This window comes from Thunnus maccoyii, chromosome 6, assembly GCF_910596095.1.
Source record: "Thunnus maccoyii chromosome 6, fThuMac1.1, whole genome shotgun sequence".
In the NCBI taxonomy this organism is placed as follows: domain Eukaryota; kingdom Metazoa; phylum Chordata; class Actinopteri; order Scombriformes; family Scombridae; genus Thunnus; species Thunnus maccoyii.
The window spans coordinates 26,045,588-26,063,875 of record NC_056538.1 but is presented as its reverse complement, the minus strand read 5'-3'; the positions used below and the strand labels follow the sequence as shown (position 1 = coordinate 26,063,875).

At 39.9% G+C, this 18,288-nt stretch overlaps 1 protein-coding gene across 1 annotated transcript; it reads left to right on the top strand.

The window, feature by feature from the left end:
- The first annotated feature begins 1,910 nt into the window (after window positions 1-1,910).
- On the top strand, window positions 1,911-16,806 carry LOC121898882 (tripartite motif-containing protein 3-like). Its single transcript, XM_042414377.1, has 13 exons — window positions 1,911-2,028; window positions 11,211-11,383; window positions 12,185-12,425; window positions 12,635-12,786; window positions 12,903-13,083; window positions 13,205-13,934; window positions 14,242-14,345; window positions 14,435-14,602; window positions 14,694-14,862; window positions 15,407-15,466; window positions 15,719-15,789; window positions 16,263-16,403; window positions 16,505-16,806. Exons 2-13 carry the CDS (start codon window positions 11,238-11,240, stop codon window positions 16,655-16,657), a joined length of 2,316 nt encoding a protein of 771 aa, XP_042270311.1. The 5' UTR covers window positions 1,911-2,028; window positions 11,211-11,237; the 3' UTR covers window positions 16,658-16,806.
- Window positions 16,807-18,288: the final 1,482 nt, after the last annotated feature.

Genomic DNA, 18,288 nt, shown 5'->3' with positions numbered 1-18,288 from the left:
ACTCATGTGATGGGTTTGTGTCAAGGTTAATGAATTCTTAACAACACAATAGAAATATAGTGTTTTTTCATAATCTCATTGTAAATTCGAGATTACATAGCCATATAACACCTCTCAGTTCAGTTTAGGATACAGGGGAGATATGGAAGAGTTGTTCTTATCTGAGTTCCAGCATGAGCATGAAATCAGTCAAACATCTGAAGATTAATTGCCTAAGGGCTATAAAAAATAGCATCTCAAATGATTTTAAAAGTGCAATCATTAACGTGAGGAAAGGCCACACCGTAATTATATTATTATGTCTGCTGAGAGTTTTACTCTACAAGTGTACTCTACTTGTTTTGAATTGGCAATGCAATAATATGACATTTCTATGTAACAGATTGACCCTTGTTACTAGATTGATTATCTTATCTATCTGTCTTTCATGTGTACACGCCTATAACACATGCTGTCTGTATTATGTTAACTAGGTACTGTATGTATTTCCAAGTGACAGGATGACCTGGCAGATATTCAGTTATCTGTTAATACAAGAAGCCATGAAGAATTTTTTTCAATAAATTGCCAAGAATAGCTTAATATATAAAATAAACACACATCCTTAGCAAATTTGACATATTGTAATGATGTTACATTTGTTATAATGTATGAATATCTAATGAAATAGTTATAAATTTGGATTCTTAAGTCATTAATGACAGTGAGTCAGTCACCTACAGTAACTCACACTATTGTGTGACCTCCTCATGGCTGCTGCTGCTGCTGCTGCTGCTGTCAGATTGCAGCAGCCATCTTGACTAAACTACGGTGGAAGCAGTCTCCATGGCAACTCCACGTTGCAGAATAAAACCCAGAGATGACTGTGTTTGCCCCTCACCCAAAGCCCCACCCCCAACAAACTCCCCACCACCTGCACCACCACACCAGCCTCACACAGTGCATCCACATTACAATACAGGGCCACATTTTCATTCATCCCTTTCTCTGTCTTCTTCCCTCTCATTAGTTGTTGCCTAGCGCATCAATACATAGTAATTAAAATATCTGACCTGTTTATACATTTTTGTGTATGTGTAGTGAGGAGGGGGCTACAACTGCATTTTATTGTGCAGTCCTGTATTGTAAAATGACAATAAAGGTGAACCTTAAATTGAATTGTATTGTCCCATCCCCCACTTTCCCACAAATAAACCTCCAAATCTCAAAAAAATCTCCATTTCTGCCCACTGCAGACAGCCTATATTATTAAATATTACAGCAGACTCATCAAGTGCCCTGGCCCAACCCCCATACCACCACCTGAATCCACCCAAATAACTGTATCAACCATTCCATAAGAAGGAGGACACCCCTGCTGTTTGCACACACCCATTACTCTGCCTTCCCCCGCACCCGCTCATTTCCCTGTCATCATAGACTCTACATAGTAATTAGCAATTTTCCTGTTTACAGTAAAAATGCAAAGACACTGAGGCCTCATGAAGTAAATTTGAAAAAGCTATGACATGAAGCATGCAGTGAATCTGTGAATCACTAAACTACTACAGGCTTTGCCTCATTTGTTTTATTCATGGGTGTATTCCTTTTGTCTTTACACCCCAATAATTCTTAACACCCTAATAATTCAAACCTCAAAGGTAATAAACTCTATCCTTTGTCCTTTTAAGGGAACTGGGTGGTATCTAAGGAAGCCAAACCCCTTTGCACCAGACAGACTGTATCCCTCAGTCAGTTCCTGAGATTTTGTCTCGTTTGCATATTCCCTGCCCCCTCCATATGCTATTGGGTTCTTTAACTCCTCCCATCAGCCGTCTGACCAATGCTGCATGTAAGGCACTCCCCTAATCTCCTCCTTTCCCTTCGCCTCTTCCTTACTGTCCCCTTCTTCTCCCAGACAGACCCTGCCCTTTCCTTTCTGTCGCCCAGTCTGTGGATTCTGTTGTAGAGGATTGGGACACTTACAATGGGAAGCTTTCTCTACGGCCTGCAATGCTGACACTCCACTCCCTCCTGCTGGGAATTCATGTGAGTACAATCTGACCATTCACTCGTTCCCTCCTTTCTGTATCGTATTTCTGCTTTCTTGTCTCGTTTGTGCCATTATCTTGATTCCTCAATAATACAATGACTGGGATGGGAGCAGATGAATAATTGATTACTACGTCCCATCCAGCATCTGTGCACTGGTAAATAACAGAGGGTCTGTATAATTAACCATGATGTCATCTCTGTTGTGATATATTTTATTGTTTTTCTTCATCTATCTTGAAAAACATGAGGTAAAAGCATTTTATTTTATGGACGTTTAAGAGCAACTGTTGCACTAAAACACTACTCTACTGCTCTGATTCTTTATAGCTTCCTCAACCAGCCCACACACTTCTCCATTTTAGCTCTTAGGCGGCCCTGGCTGCCGGCTCTGTAGCAGGTGGGCATCTCTGCTGCAGTCTGAGGGCTGGGCTCTATAATCAAGCATACATGCTCTTTTGTTTAGAGGATTAGTGATCTTTCATTGGTTTTCTGATCTGAATTTGTATGGGGTATGCTGCTGGGAAAAGCCACATGTGAATCATCGTGTTGTTTGCTTATGTCACTCTGTGACTCCTTGTGTGGCATTGTACTGCAGCAACAGCAACAGCCAATGCATCATTTTTCACACCTCTGGCCTGGACCATGAGCAGATGGTTGAGTGGTTCTTTATTGATTAGTCTTTTGTTCTGAAGCATGGCTCATCTTTGTGTTAAACTATCTCGGAAGTCACATGTTAAATGAATGCAGCTGATGGAAATGTTTGGCTGGTTTTGCTCTGCTGCCTGCCTGCCATGGTTCACAGCAAGGTTGCAGACGGCCCTGGATGCTGTGCCTGAGGGCAGATACTTAGCAGGGGTTACATGTGTCACTCTGTGCTTCAGGGTTGCATCATTTGTACATGCATGGGCTTGGAGTCTTTGAGATTATGTTGCCTGTTCTTTTGGTAGACAAGGCCAGCAGCATGTGTGAAAGAACTGTGGTATAAACTAGATGCTATATTGGCTGTACTGATATACTCTGTAATGTCTCCATACATCATGGTAAATCTTGAACTAATGACAAAGTGTAGGCTGCCAGCAACAGAGGTATAGCCTAGGAGTGACTAGATACAACCATTGAATACAAATTTGATCAAAGGCAGACATGTGGCAGTAATGAAGATCTAGCTTGACCCTATTTGATGTCAAAATCAATTCTCTCGCAAAAGAGAAGATAGACTGATTGATAAATAGATTTTCTTAACCTGTGGATGGAAATCAAATGGTACAAACCAAATATGATTGAATTCTACATGCATATCTGTTGAAATGATTTAGCTTATCTTTTAAATTTAGAATTTGTTGTCTCATTAAACTAATTTAATAAAGCACATGTGTTGGATCAGTACACCTCCCTCCTGACCTTTATTACTTGCCATCAAGTGAAAACGAAATTTCCCATGCTGGGAAATAAAGACTTAGCTGAACTATATGACCTAATTTTAAACATGTTGCAGTGTAATAACTTTGGTATTGACCTGTGAGAAAGTAAAGAATAACGCTACACACAATTAAAATACCCCACAGTTAATTTGGACTTAGAATACTTTACTCCTGGTTAATATACTGGAGTAAGGACAATGATAAGTAATGTAAAGTCATTTGATTCAGTAGAAGCTTCTACAGTTTTCTATTTTTCTATTTCCATTATAAATCATTATTATATAGATTATATTCGGCTCATTATACTGCATGTACTGTAGGTCTACATGAAAGATTGCTCTAATCCAATTATTAGACTCAGTACATTGCCCCATTTCAAGATGGATTTTCCTGAACCACTTGTTCAGGCATGGCCATTTTCATTAAAGTCAACACATTCACTGGTTGGTGGCATTTTACTTTAAGTTATGTACACAAGGCTTTCATAAGTGTATCATATCCTCATGAAGATGAACATAGTCACATCAGACATGATATAATGTGCATAATGAATATTAGATGAGACTTTATAAGGCTGCAGAGCAATATTTCTCAGTTTAAGCTTTAAATCAATAATTAAACCAGTAAAAAAAACACATCACCATCAATACATGTAGAGTTACAGGGTTGATTATTTATTTAAAACTTCAGCGGCTGAACTTAAAACTGCCATCCTTATTTTCAGTGAACTGTATTGTTTCAGCAGTATGTAGAGATAAACTAAACCCGGATGATGCAGTGCTTCCAGGAAAACAAAAAATTCAGCCATTTTCAAAGGTTAACATCTACCCTGCCAAACATGTCACAGCCTAAAGATGACTGAACACAACATTTCTTTTTTTTTTATCTCTCTACTATGGTAGAGATGTTTTATAAAGGCGTACATAGAAAAAATTCAGCATTAATACTGTGCATTTAATATTTTTTTAACATTTGTGTTGCCCATCAAACCATCATGACAAAGTCACATCCAGTTCATCAAACATTCTAAACATACATTTGTCACATTGTAAAGAGATTACACATTTTTGTGTAAAAGTTACAACGACACTAATTCCTAATAGTGACTAGTGACCACTGATATTCAAATCATCAAAAAAAAAAAACAGTGCCAGTGTATTTACAGAGGGCAACATGTACAAGACGTTATGTGACTATTTGATTCACCCAAAGAGACACCAGTTACCCTGTAGCTCTAACTGCAGGTGGAAAAAGGTCCCAGTCAGGGCCCTGTGCTCGTGCACTGATTGACCTTTTATAAAATCTGCAGTACATGTTATGCCTGCAGACACACTGCCTGGGTGCCGCATTGTCTTCTGCCAGCCTTTTGTGATAGTGGGCTGACAGGAAGAGACACAGATAACTCCTGACTGCCTTTTTGTGTCAGTGTTGATTAAAACACTGCTGACTGCTGTACTTGACATGATGTGGTCACTTTCTCTCATCTCCTCTCATTAGTTGTCAGATCTTATCAATCTAATGTCTGCACACAAAAGGAGATGAAAAACAACTACAGTACTAATCTTTGCAGTGAAGTAACTAATTACATTTTACAGTGAGACCCAATTTCTATATGTGGCAGTGTTACCACTGTACAGACTTGGCCAGCAATTTTTAGTTAGTTAGACATTTATTGTATAATGCAATGCCCCAAATATAATATATATGCACCCAGACTCAGAAAGTCAGGCAGGCATGTAATATAAATACTAACATAAAATAAAAAAGCAGTGGTTCAAATAGAGATCTTATGTTGAGTTTATTGCTCTAAAAAGCCTTCTATAGTATGTCCATGGATTGTTCATTATGTGAATCCCAAAGTCCACTGCAATTACCGGTCTGACAGAGATTGATGCACTGAGACAGATTCCTTCATTTGATGCAGTGAAATGTAAGGGGAGCTTGTTAGTTTGAGGAGCAGAGGTTGTGTTGCATGAATAATGATTGATGAGTCATCACTGACCAAGGCACCCCTCGATGGCCCCACAACAGCCCCTTAACATTCTCCAAAACACAGAAATGTACTTTCAGAGATTTGTTTCTCTGGATGTCTTTTTCTCTGGTTTGCATCAGCTTTGTTGTTCTAAACAATGTCTCTTTGGATTGTTATTGCAAATACAAATGAGACAATGCAATCGGTCAGTCATGGGGCCATGTCTGAATTAGATTCCATTGTGTTGCAAATTGTCTTAATAATCACGAGTTTCCAATTTGTTTATTGATTTATTATCCTGTGAAACAAACAGAAAATATCAGAAATTCCAAATGCTTTTGAAAAAAAAATGTGAAAAAGTTGTTTACAGCAACATTCACAGTAATGCAGAAAATAGTTTAAATGTTTTCTCCTTTTTCTATTTCTGTCTTAGTCAAAAACTTTCTTCATTACACACTTCCTTAAAACTTACAAAATATAGCAATAATGGAGAGTTTATTTAGAAGATTACAGCTACTTCTGCTCAGGCAGAAATGTTCAGAGGAACAATTACTGAACGGTGACACATGCGCAAGCACACAACAGATGTTGATGGAAACATAAACTAGAGCCTATTTTAACAGCACATCATTGAGGGCCAGTACTTCCTTCTTCAGGTCACTGAGACTCTCACCCAAGTTTACCGGTCCAGCACACAGCTGACGGCTGAAATAAACTGTTGGAAAACTCTTTAGCCTAAAGTCTTTTAGTCTGAGGTCCTCTCTGCTGTGGTGGTGACATACTGCAGGTATCATTGGGAAGTAACAGAATAAAGGAATTCCAAATAATGGTGCATTTAATTCAATACAGGTATGACACATAATAAACAGACAATACTGAGAGGCAGACTTAAAATGCTGGAAGCAATTGAAAGAATATGGTGCTTGCCTCTTGCTCAAACAGGGGAAGAGGAAGGGAAGGGAAAAATACTTTTTATGGCTCTTGAAGTGCAAACATCCTGGAATCCTGAATAGTCATGGCTGGGGAATGATATTAACAATCTACAAATTACAGCCTACTGAAATGGTCAGTTTCCCATTTATATTTTTTCATTTATAGGCTTTCAATGGATCACAGATGAAGTCTCACCATGTTCTAATTGTTTTACACATTTTTGTTGTCCAAATGAATGATTCTGAGCAATTAAAAAATCACTAAAATTAGTTGTTGTTGTTTTTTAAAATACATATAAAGCTGTTGGTCTAATTTAATAGACATATGAACTGTGGAACAGTTCATTGCTTTGGACATCATTATTTTAGATGTGATTGTGCACACATTTTCACTATTGTGATATATTGGCATATCAGAAAATATCCTTATTAATACCATGATAGTGATTTTAGCAATAGCATATTCAGTCCCGGTGGTCATGCTGATCATTTTGTTTTCATTTGCCAAGTTTTTAAGATATTCAACACTGTGGCTTCTGCCACCAACCCAATACAACAGAGGTTAATTGAATTTAATGTGTATTCCTCAATGCATTGAAAAATGCAAATAAACTCAAATAAATAAAACTCAGTAGAAACATTTATTGCTAGAAGCAATATCTCAGTCAGTGAATATAATCCACAGATGTTGTTGCAAACATTTTTATCAGAAACTATTTTCTATCAAATGTAAAAATTAAAAAAAAAAAAAAAAGCCCAAGCCCTCAAGACTTAATTTTAAAAGTTATATTGTGTAGGGTCTCCCCACAGAATATTATATAACAGCTCTCATACATAATAAAAAAAAATTGTGGGTGAAAGAAGTAAATAATTTATTCAGTCTGACAATTTGGGGGGGTTATTCTAAGTGGAGTGTTTTATCATCCACCAAAGATAACATCATTAATTCCATCCATTAGTCACAAGGCAAATTAATTTTACTTTTCAAAGTGATGAAATGTACCGGACTAGCTGGTGAGTCATTATTTTCTGTAACATGGAGGACAAAGAGGCCTTAAAGTGCTGATTTGCGGAAAGTATGGCAGCTCCCTACTCAGAAGCACAAAAACAAGCAGCACTTTTTTAGAGAGGTGAAGAGTAGGGCATGGCTACCTGCCCTCATCTACCAGATGAAATCTAAGCAGAGAGCAATGTTCTCTCTGAATGTGAGCTCATCCAATTAAACTCTTCATATTAGACCTGTCTAGTCCCTGGCTTCAGCACAAATGTTTAACACACAAAAAACTCACCTCAAGCATGAAACAATACCGCTTTGTAATCGGTCTATTGACAAGCAATGATTGTCACTGATACATTAGTGGTAATAGCATTTGTGTAGTGCGTCAGGTCAAGTTTACGTGCACGAGAGGCATTTGCTTTAAGTCAGATTTGAGGTAACTGGGCATGATGGTGTCATCAGAGTCTGGGAGACACAGTAATCCAGATGGCAGACGGGGCCTGACCCTGCGGGAGGACAGTAAGCCACTTAACTGTAATGCAGGGTGAGAGTGGCAAAGGATGCTTTAAAACCAAGTTGAATTTACAAACAACATTCAGGTTCTATGGATTTCTGCAGGCGTCATGTTCCACCATGACAGATACAGTACAAAAAGAAGAAAAACACAGTTGCGCACTGAGTGGGATAATTGACCTCATCTGTATGAAGTGCTGATCATGCAGTTCCTGTGACGAAGCCTTGAAGAGGATATCCAGTCACATGCTTCCTCAAACATTACAGTATACTGCAGATTTAGGGCTCTAGTCTGTACTCCTCTGTCAGTGTCAGTGTCTAATATTTCTGTCAGTGCTATTTTTAATATTTCAACTCATGGATTACCTTTGTTATTTTTAGATTTGTCAGTCTTAAGAAGGTTTTAATACATCTTGAACCCTTTATGGCTTTTCAACAGAGGTTTGTAATGTTGCATAGTTAAACCATCTGCAATGAGTTCATTGATGTTGTCTTTGTGCATGCGCAACGGAGCTGCTGTCAGGGAGAGACTGTTTTTAAAGAAAGATCCTCTTTCTGTGGTGAGGTGAGTGGGAGGAACTGAGACGAGGAGGGCTGTTGAGGGAACAGGCAGGCAGTGAGGAAAGGAAGGGAAGGCGGGAGGAGGGGGACTGTTGCAGCCCTAAAGGCAGCAGCCAGCCAGCCGAGAGGGGAGGAGTCTGAGGGCTTTGGCTCCTCGAGCTTCTTCCTGATGTCACTGTTCAGCTGCTGTAATTCAGAGTCCATGTGAAGGGAAGACAGCCTGGGGAAGGAGGGCTTTCGAGGGGAGACAAGGGGAGGGGGGTTGCAGAGAGGGTCGGGGAAGGGCTGGTTGTGTGGACAGTGAAAGGGCTCGGCAGACCTCCTCAGTCAGTAGGCCTTATAATCACTTGGCAAGGACCAACAATGGGGCCTGCGTGCCTGAGAAAATCCCCATCTGCAAGACGTCTGTGGCTGAGATCAGGGCTGCTGATGCTATGAGTGCATTTATGTGGTGTAGAGAGAGCGAGGGGAGAAAGGAGAGGACAATAGATGTGGGGTGGTGAGTTGTGAGCAGAGCTGGAATGCCATTGTTAGAGCTCGCTGCTCTGTGTTGCAGAGGGACAGCTGCTTCTGAGGCCTGTTTGCTCATGTGAGACAGGCAACCCAGCTCACCGTGAATTTCCCCCCCTATCTCCCCATAGACAGACAGACAGGTGGCGGTGCCTGAACTCAGCCAGCTGGGAGTCAAGGGAAGGAACTAGGAGGAATTCTGGGAGTGGCGTTTTTAAGCTTCCTCTTTCCTCTCCTTAGTCTTAAAGAAAAATGGCCTAACTATATTTGTCAAGGCACTGCTCAGAGCTGAAAGATAGAGTGGTAAGCTTTAGTTCTTGGTGCTGGGTGGTGTGCAGGCCTGATAGTTAGCTCCATCCTAGGTCAGACTGAGTTGTGTAGATGCAAGCCTTGTTGTTGGAACAGTGGATGAAAGATGAGGCGAGGCTGAAGAGTTATACAGATATGGGGCTGTGACGCATGAAAAGGGGGTGGGTGAGTTAATTTTGCTTTCTAAGGAGAGGTCTGTGTGTGTTTTCTCAGGATTTATTTGAGCTATAGACCTTGGCTCTTTACTTTGATATTCATATTAACAATTACAGTTATCCAACATTAAAACTAAAAGTGACATTTTCTTTGGGTGTCATCATCTTTATCCCCTGTCATCAAGCTTTAGTGTGATGGAATCCTTTCTCAGCTACATGAAACCCTGAAATTTATCACATCATCAGTAACTGAACAATGATGTTTTACAGTTACCAATGATCTACTGATGATACATTCTGATTATAAGACTTTGGGGCCAAAGATAAGATTTGTGTTTGCTTTTAGACTTTGGTTTGCAGTTGACTCGAGTCAAACATGATGGTTGTGAAATCTATATTTCAAGTTCTACTTCTGTCAGGATACCAGTGATTATACTACCCCTATACTTTAACTTCATGCATATCCTTCCTTTGTGGTCTATCTGAAGCTATAAATGTAAATTCAGCACAGTTCAGCTTTTCATATAAATATCTCCTTATTCTTATGTTCTTTGTTCAGGAAGTGTATCTTATTCACTTTTTGTTTGAAACAATTAATTGCTAGTTATTAATTGCTAGTTGTTAATTCCACATATCAGTGCTTTTCATGGCAGAGTTTGTCAGACATCACTCCTTGAATTTTCATATCAGTACTTTCTTTCTAAATTCCACCCATCTGTGATGACATTAATTTGAAATGGATGGAGACAATCCAGTCTTAAGGTTATTAGAGGATGGTGCAGGTCAGACGGGGTCAGTGACAGCAAAGAGCAGTTTCTGAAATGAAGTGAAAACTACAGTGGCTACTGATGTGCACTCTGCAATGTCCCAGGTTCCTGACCAAAGGTATCTTAGAAGATATCTGGGAAAAAATCTGAAAAAACAAAGGTCTTAATAGTTACTACTGCTATTACTACTACTAGTACTTAGTTGTCAGACTTAGTACAGCTGAATTAAACAAATATATTTAAGTAGTACTGTTATAAACAAGCTAAACACATAAGCAGACCAATGACTGAAATGTTGCTAATGTCACATGAAATATAGATTGATGCTATCTTTGTAAGCAGTGTTCAGCGACCACATCAAAGCAGTGTGTCTGTGTTTTAGGAGTTCATGTAATCCTTTACGTGCTTATGTACAATATGACAGATGTACAACATGTCATTGGCACACTGGGATAATCTGTGCTTGACCCAGTGATACAATTTCATGTAACAGCAATTCTGCCATCTGAGCGGACAGCCAGAAGGCATCCACTCATCTGGGATTCAACTAATATTAAATAATAAAACAGAGGACATTCTGTATCATAGAACATTTCCGGATATTACACAAGATGCGTCTAAGCATTTTTTGTCTACAGCATATTTATATACACATATCCTACACTTCTAATACCCCTGTAAACACAGGCATGTTGGCTCCTAGACTGCATTGTTGCCTCGGCTGAGAGTTCTGCCCTGAGGTGTTTATCACATGTATTCATTTTTCTTCCACAGCATTAGCTTGATTAGGATTTTCACTTATAAAGTCAACAACCTCTGGCTAAGTGGGTGTTTGTGAAAAAATAGTTTCATCCTACTGACACAGATTTAATAAAGGAGGGAGAAACATAAAATGCCAGCAGAATGCTAAGATCATTATGACTCATTTCTTCCTTGTGCTCATGCTGTGAGTAAGCGAATACGCCCTCCTTAGACTGTTTGAATGCTTCCTCAAGCCTTTCTTGACCCTTCTCCCTTTTCTTCCACCCTGTGTGTGCAGGTTAAGTGGTCCCTGTGCCCCCTTTGAATGTCTGTCACTATGGCTAAGCGTGAGACCGGCAGCACTAGCCCTGTGGTCAGGCAGATAGACAAGCAGTTCCTGGTCTGCAGCATCTGTCTCGACCATTATCACAACCCCAAGGTGCTGCCCTGCCTGCACACCTTCTGTGAGAAGTAAGTTCTTTATCAATTAATCTTTATTTGTACAACACCTTTCATATAGGTGCAGTTCCAAGTGCTTTACAGGTGACTAACGAACTAATAAGATTAATATGACTGTAGAAAGATAGGCAGTAAAACAATAGGAGACGAATGAAAGAGAGAAAAAATAAGAGATGAAATTCCAGTAAGAGCCATAAAACATTTTTACGCAAAATTCAAAGATGAGACAGCTTTTAACAATTTAGGTCTATTTTAGGCCAAGATTTACTGGAATTTAAGATGATGATACTTTTAGTATTAACGGTTTGTTTAGACACAGTGGAGAACAGAAAGTACGTGCTTTAGTGCATATTTTTCTTGTATTCCATCTGTCTTTACCAAGTTCTTTAACCGGGGTGCAATTAGGAGATATTTAAAGAAATACTCTATATAATGTGTAATGGCCCAAAATCACGTCACTTACACAAGTAGTTCTCTCATCATTGTGGCTTTTTGTGTAATGTAAGACACCAACAGTTTGAGCTTTGAGCTCGGCCACAAGAAAGCAGACTGCATTCTTTATGTCACAGGACCGTTGGCAGCAAGCACTGATTTCCACAGCTTGTTCACTCATGGACAGATAGTACAGTTATTTGAATATTTTGGTGCTGTCTGTTGTACCCAGTACAAAATGTTAGCACCAGAATCTTATTTTCTCCCGAGGAAGTATATAAATATTTGCATTTTTACACTATGTTGACCCTGGAAGATGTGCTAAATGTCACTCTCAATCCCTTTTCTAATCCATCTCCTATAAATGTTGTTTCTTTGTAGATGCCTACAGAACTATATCCCTCCTCAGTCTCTGACACTGTCATGCCCAGTATGCAGACAGACTTCTATCTTGCCAGAGAAGGGTGTGGCCGCCCTGCAGAACAACTTCTTCATCACAAACCTAATGGAAGTGTTACAGCGGGACCCAGAGTGCAGCCGACCTGAGGCCGGCAATGTTCTTGAGTCAGCCAGTGCGGCCACAGCTTGCCAGCCCCTTTCGTGCCCCAACCATGAGGGAAAGGTACGTTAAAACAACAGGACTGAAGGTGTTTCATAGTATGTCAGATTTATGAGAAATCACCCACAGGCTCATGACAACACTGTCCACTGTTACATCACTGTGCTTCATCTACATATTTAATATTCTTTTCTTATATATTTTCAAATTTACGAGCAAACTTAACCACAGAAATAAGATGTTCAGTTGTCGCTCCACTGCACCCTCTGCAGGTGATGGAGTTCTACTGCGAGTCATGTGAAACAGCCATGTGTCTGGAGTGTACAGAAGGAGAACATAGGGAACATGTGACAGTTCCTCTGAGGGATGTGCTGGAGCAGCATAAGACAGCCCTGAAAAATCAGCTGGACGCTGTGCGCAACAGGTACGCTTTCATCCATAATGAATGATATAATTGCATTTAGAAGATCTTGGAAGTATGTGAAATATAAAGGATGTTAGTTTGAAAGTTGCATTCTTCATCTTTCCTTCCTGTGGCAGACTACCTCAGCTGACGGCTGCCATTGAGCTTGTGAATGAGATCTCCAAGCAGCTTACAGAGAGGAAAAATGGGGCAGTGACTGAAATCAGTAACACTTTTGATGAGCTGGAGAAGGCCTTACATCAACGCAAGAATGCTCTTATTACTGAGGTGGAAAACATCTGCAGTACCAAGCAGAAGGTCAGAGGTCCCTGTGATTTTTTTTTCTTTTAATGGGAGGGATTGTAAATTTACTGTAATGTTCCACATTTTAGTAGAAACCCCACTGACTTTGTGCCTTCTAATCTGTGGGTGTTTCTAGGTGCTTCAAGCCCAGCTGACCTCTCTGCTTCAAGGTAAAGAGAACATTCAAAGCAGCTGCAACTTCACAGAGCAGGCCTTGAGCCATGGCAGTGCCACTGAGGTCCTGTTGGTCCAGAAACAGATGGGTGAGCGGGTCAGTGCCCTGGCGCGTCACAGCTTTCCTGAGTATCCCCATGAGAATGGACATCTGGAATGCCAGGTAGAAACGGATGGGCTACGGCGCTCCATCCAAAACCTGGGAGTCCTGATCACAACAGGAGCTGTGGGCCATACAAGCGTTGCCACTGGTGAAGGCCTGAGACATACACTGGTTGGCCAGCACACCACCGTCACAGTCACTACTAAAGATAAGGAGGGAGAACTGGTGAAGACTGGTAATGCTGCTCTGAGGGCAGAGATTGTCTCTGCAGATGGAGTGTGCACTGAGGCTGAGGTGGTAGACAACAAGAACGGCACCTATGAGGTTGGATATACCATTCGCTCGGAGGGAGAGTTCACCTTCTCTTTGCTGCTATATGAACAGCCTGTGAGGGGGAGTCCGTTCCGTTTGCGTGCTGTCAAACCTTCAGATGTCCTGCAGTCACCAGATGATGTGAAGAGAAGAGTGAAGTCCCCGAGTGGAGGAGGAGGTCATGTTCGACAGAAGGCTGTGCGGAGGCCCTCCAGTATGTACAGCACCACCAAGAAAAAGGAGAACCCAATAGAGGATGAGCTGATCTACAGAGTGGGTGGGTGAATAACTGTCTAGTTCTGATGTTAATTATGGTCACTGCTGCCTGATCTGTAAGATGTTGAGCACACACGCACTCATATCTCTTAATAGTCTGAGTACCTGATAAGGCAGAGTATTCAATTTTAGACCTCCTCTGTGGCACAAAATGGTTTTCTCTCTTTCCTCTATCTGTTCAGACTGTCAAAACACAAAAGTAAAAGCTGAAATTTTCAATATGTCAACCCGAGTAGAAGAACTGAGCCGTACATTATTTTTAAACATGTATAGCTCTTAAGCAGCCTGATGTATCATTGATATGACAGGAACAAGAGGGCGAGATAAAGGAGAATTCACAAACCTACAAGGCATCTCCACCTCCAGCAATGGCCGGATTGTGGTGGCAGACAGCAACAACCAGTGTATACAGGTCAGTCACAGTCTCTTGTGCTGCAATAAAAATTTAAACAAATATCTTATTGTTTAGGCTTTAGACTAATATGGTTTTGTCTTTTCCAGGTATTCTCAAATGATGGCCAGTTTAAGATGAGGTTTGGGGTCAGAGGTCGTTCACCAGGGCAGCTGCAGCGCCCCACAGGGGTCACAGTGGACATGAACGGTGACATTATTGTGGCAGATTACGACAACAGATGGATTAGCATCTTCTCCTCAGATGGCAAATTCAAGGTGAATGGTCTGGGCTGGGAAAAAATATATGTTTTTGCTGCACAAATTTAAAATGTGCCATTTACTGATCGAATTCTCCTATCTGTCACAGAACAAAATCGGTGCTGGACGACTGATGGGACCCAAAGGTGTGGCTGTGGATAAGAATGGACATATCATCACTGTTGATAACAAGGCCTGTTGTGTCTTCATCTTCCAGTCAAATGGGAAGCTGGTGACAAAGTTTGGAGCCAGAGGAACATCAGACAGACACTTTGCAGGTCTGTATGATTCTCATTCATATAAGTACTTTATATGAATATTTAATTTATGATGTTTCTCACAGGAACAGACTGAGATGCACAACGAATGATGCTTCATAAGTCAGAGCATGTGGTTGGGCCAGATTTACAGACTTTATTTATGTTTCATACTTTACAGGAATGTTCATTTGTACAAATCTCATTTATTTAGTGATCAGCATGTCTCTATACACCCTTTATTTTAGAGTCTAACCAAATGTGTACATGTATAGCAGATTGTTGTATTATAGACATCAATGTACTAGTAATGTTTATTTAATTTTGCATTTAAAGGCTTATACTGTAAACACACACCTGATCATCATATAATATAAAACAGAAACAAAATTCACAATGTACACTAATGCATGCAAAAGAAGTGATACTTGTCTTCATTAATAATTGATAGCATTTGCCTGCATTACTGGAATCCCTCATTGATATGGCTTCGTTTGTTGCACAGACAGTTTATCACCCGTTCTTTCGATTTCATTTCTCACATGGACCGTTTCTTTTCTTTTAGAAAAAAGTGGTGCAAACATTGCACTGGAACAAAAGCTTAGTAAATCTGGCCCTGTTTTCAGTAAGTAATGGATTCACTGTGAGTGTGAACTAACAAAAATAAATGTTTGTTCTTTTTTTCATGTTGGAACATAAGCTCTGTCACGTCTCTGTCAAGTATTCTCTCACTTCAACTCTCCGAGTCTCTTTGTGACCACTATGTGTCTTGTTTTCAAAGTCCAAAAATAGTGTGGAACTTCCTCTTGTATGTTGTAAAGCAGTAGATGACTCATCTTTCCTCTTTTTCTCTCTCTGCCCCCTCTGCTGCTTCCAGGTCCTCACTTTGTGGCCGTAAATAACAAAAATGAAATTGTGGTAACAGACTTCCATAACCATTCAGTCAAGGTATGGCTCGGTGCTAGTATGTGTAGTGTGTATGTAGTAGGTATACCAGTATGCATTGTAGGATAGCAAATTGCTTTCTGTGATTTCAACAATATGAATCCACAACATTCATTGCAAGTATTGTGAATAAATGCATATCTATAACATCTAAATTTCAATTAATATACCTGACAAAGCTACAGCAGATCTCTCCACCTATTTGTTTGTTTGTTTGTTCATTTACAGTCTCTTAGCACTGAGACTGGTCATTTGTGGATTATGTTTTGTAGAACCAACATCTTTTTTGTACAAGTTAACACATCAAAATGAAGTGGTTAGGGTATGGCTGCTACTGTGCCTGTTTGAATGTGTGTTAAACAAAGTTTTAATAGTATTTTTGTTTCCCAGTTTTCACATTCTTCATTTACTTGTATGTTTTGCCACATTTGAATGTCATTCTCCTAATTGTTTTCCTGTTTAAATCTATCATGCAGGTGTACAATGCAGATGGGGAGTTCCTGTATAAATTTGGCTCCCATGGAGAGGGGAATGGGCAGTTCAATGCTCCAACAGGCGTGGCTGTGGATGCCAATGGAAATATAATTGTTGCTGACTGGGGTAACAGTCGGATCCAGGTTAGCTTGTGTAAACTACATCTCATTAATAGCAGAAAGCACATTTGTTATCATATTGATCACTTATCTAACTTTTCTCACTGTGCTGCTTTACCAACCAGGTTTTCGACAGCTCAGGGTCCTTCCTGTCCTACATCAACACATCAGCGGACCCCCTTTACGGTCCCCAGGGCCTGGCCCTCACATCTGATGGTCATGTGGCAGTGGCAGACTCTGGGAACCACTGTTTCAAGGTCTACCGCTACCTGCAGTAAAGCTGCAACAGCCATCTTCACCACTGCAAGCACTGACAACGACACAACCAATGTATTCCACAGGGTGCAATGACCTTTCCAATACAGCCTTTTGATGTGCACATCAGCTGATCTCCCAGATATAATTAAAGTGTCTGAATCTGAGTTTACCCTTCTTATGATGTGTATTGAAGGATGTTTTTAAAGTTGAGTGATGTAGCGTCCTTGGGACAAGTAATGGACTTAAAGCTATGGACAGAACGTGCAAAAGCATTTTTGTGTGTTGTACGCTATTGATGGTATTATTAAACTACATCTGTGAGACCGGACAGGGTAGTAGATAGATTGAAGTATTTAATGAGCCATAACTTGTCCAACTGCATGAAGTTTTATTTTATCTTAATGCCTAGGCAACAACACAGTGTACCCATTGGTTGCTTTTCTCATTAACTAGTTAATGCTTACAGTGAAATGAACAGCGCTACACTTCTCCAGCAATTAAATGTAAAATTTCTTATTAACTGACATCTTACATAAAAATGTCACCACCATCTGTGCATTGATTTGCTGTATGTACTGTATATACATAAATGTATATTGTGTATATTAGATCACTCCGTACGTATGTGCTATGATTTTGAAACACACGGCCTTTCGGCTATTCAGAGAGCAGCAGTCAAAGATTCCAGGATTTCAAACATGTGTATGGCAGCTGTTAAAAAGTGTGCTTTTGAAACTTACCCAGCACACGCTGAAAAGAAAAGTGTCATATTTATTGCTAATGTAAGCAGCACATACTCATTTTTGTTAATATCTGTGGTTTTAAAGGGAAAAAAAACTATTGAAAAAAAAAAGCTAATTTATTTTATTTTATACACTAGCTCAGCATTTACAAATTATTTTTCTAAATTGATGTGCTTTTTTTCTTTGGAGCTTCACACTTTATCTGTTTCCTTAAAGGAATATTTCACCTTAAAACAGAATTCAGGATCCACCCCGACATCCTGAGGATTATGACCAGTGTTTGTGCACATGAGCAGCTCTTTTCCAAAGCTATGAACCCATCTCTGATTTTAGTGGAATACCCTCAAAAGTTATGTATTTGAAGCCTTTCTGTTCAGTATTAATGTTAGGCTACGATATAGACTCAACACTCGTTTGGCCTTTTACAATTAAAGAGCTTTACTTTATGGAAGTGCTGACAGTTATAAAACAGGAAGTACACACATATCTCAGGAAATACATCCAAATTAGATCACCATGTCAATAGAACAACTTCAAATATTGCTTCTTTTTATTCTTTCTTTCTTTTGAGGGAGAATTTTGGGGTGTGGTGAGAAAATTGTTAATTTGTGCAAATGCAGTCTTGATCCACATTCATAGGAATTAATGTGGTGGAATATGAGTTCTGTTTTAAAGTGTTTCTTTTTGGGTTTTCATATAGGAAACAGTTGCTAAGGTATTAAATGATAATTTATTAGATGACATTTGCCAGCAAACACATGCTTTAGAATACACTTGCCTATGATACTGTTGTAAGCTTTCTGAGTTTCTGCCTGCACTGCATCAAGCCATGACTCCCATGGAAAAACTCCTGTACCAGTAGAGCTGTTGCTGCTCGGCGCTCCCCCTGGTGTTCATTCTGTGTAACG

What these genes read in the sequence shown, in the direction of transcription:
- LOC121898882 (XM_042414377.1), top strand. Translation starts at nt 11,238, where the DNA reads ATGTCTGTCACTATGGCTAAGCGTGAGACCGGCAGCACTAGCCCTGTG. An exon ending in TCTGCAGTACCAAGCAGAAG is followed by an intron (nt 13,084 to 13,204) that starts GTCAGAGGTCCC and finishes GGGTGTTTCTAG; the next exon opens with GTGCTTCAAGCCCAGCTGAC. An exon ending in ATCAGACAGACACTTTGCAG is followed by an intron (nt 14,863 to 15,406) that starts GTCTGTATGATT and finishes CTTTTCTTTTAG; the next exon opens with AAAAAAGTGGTGCAAACATT.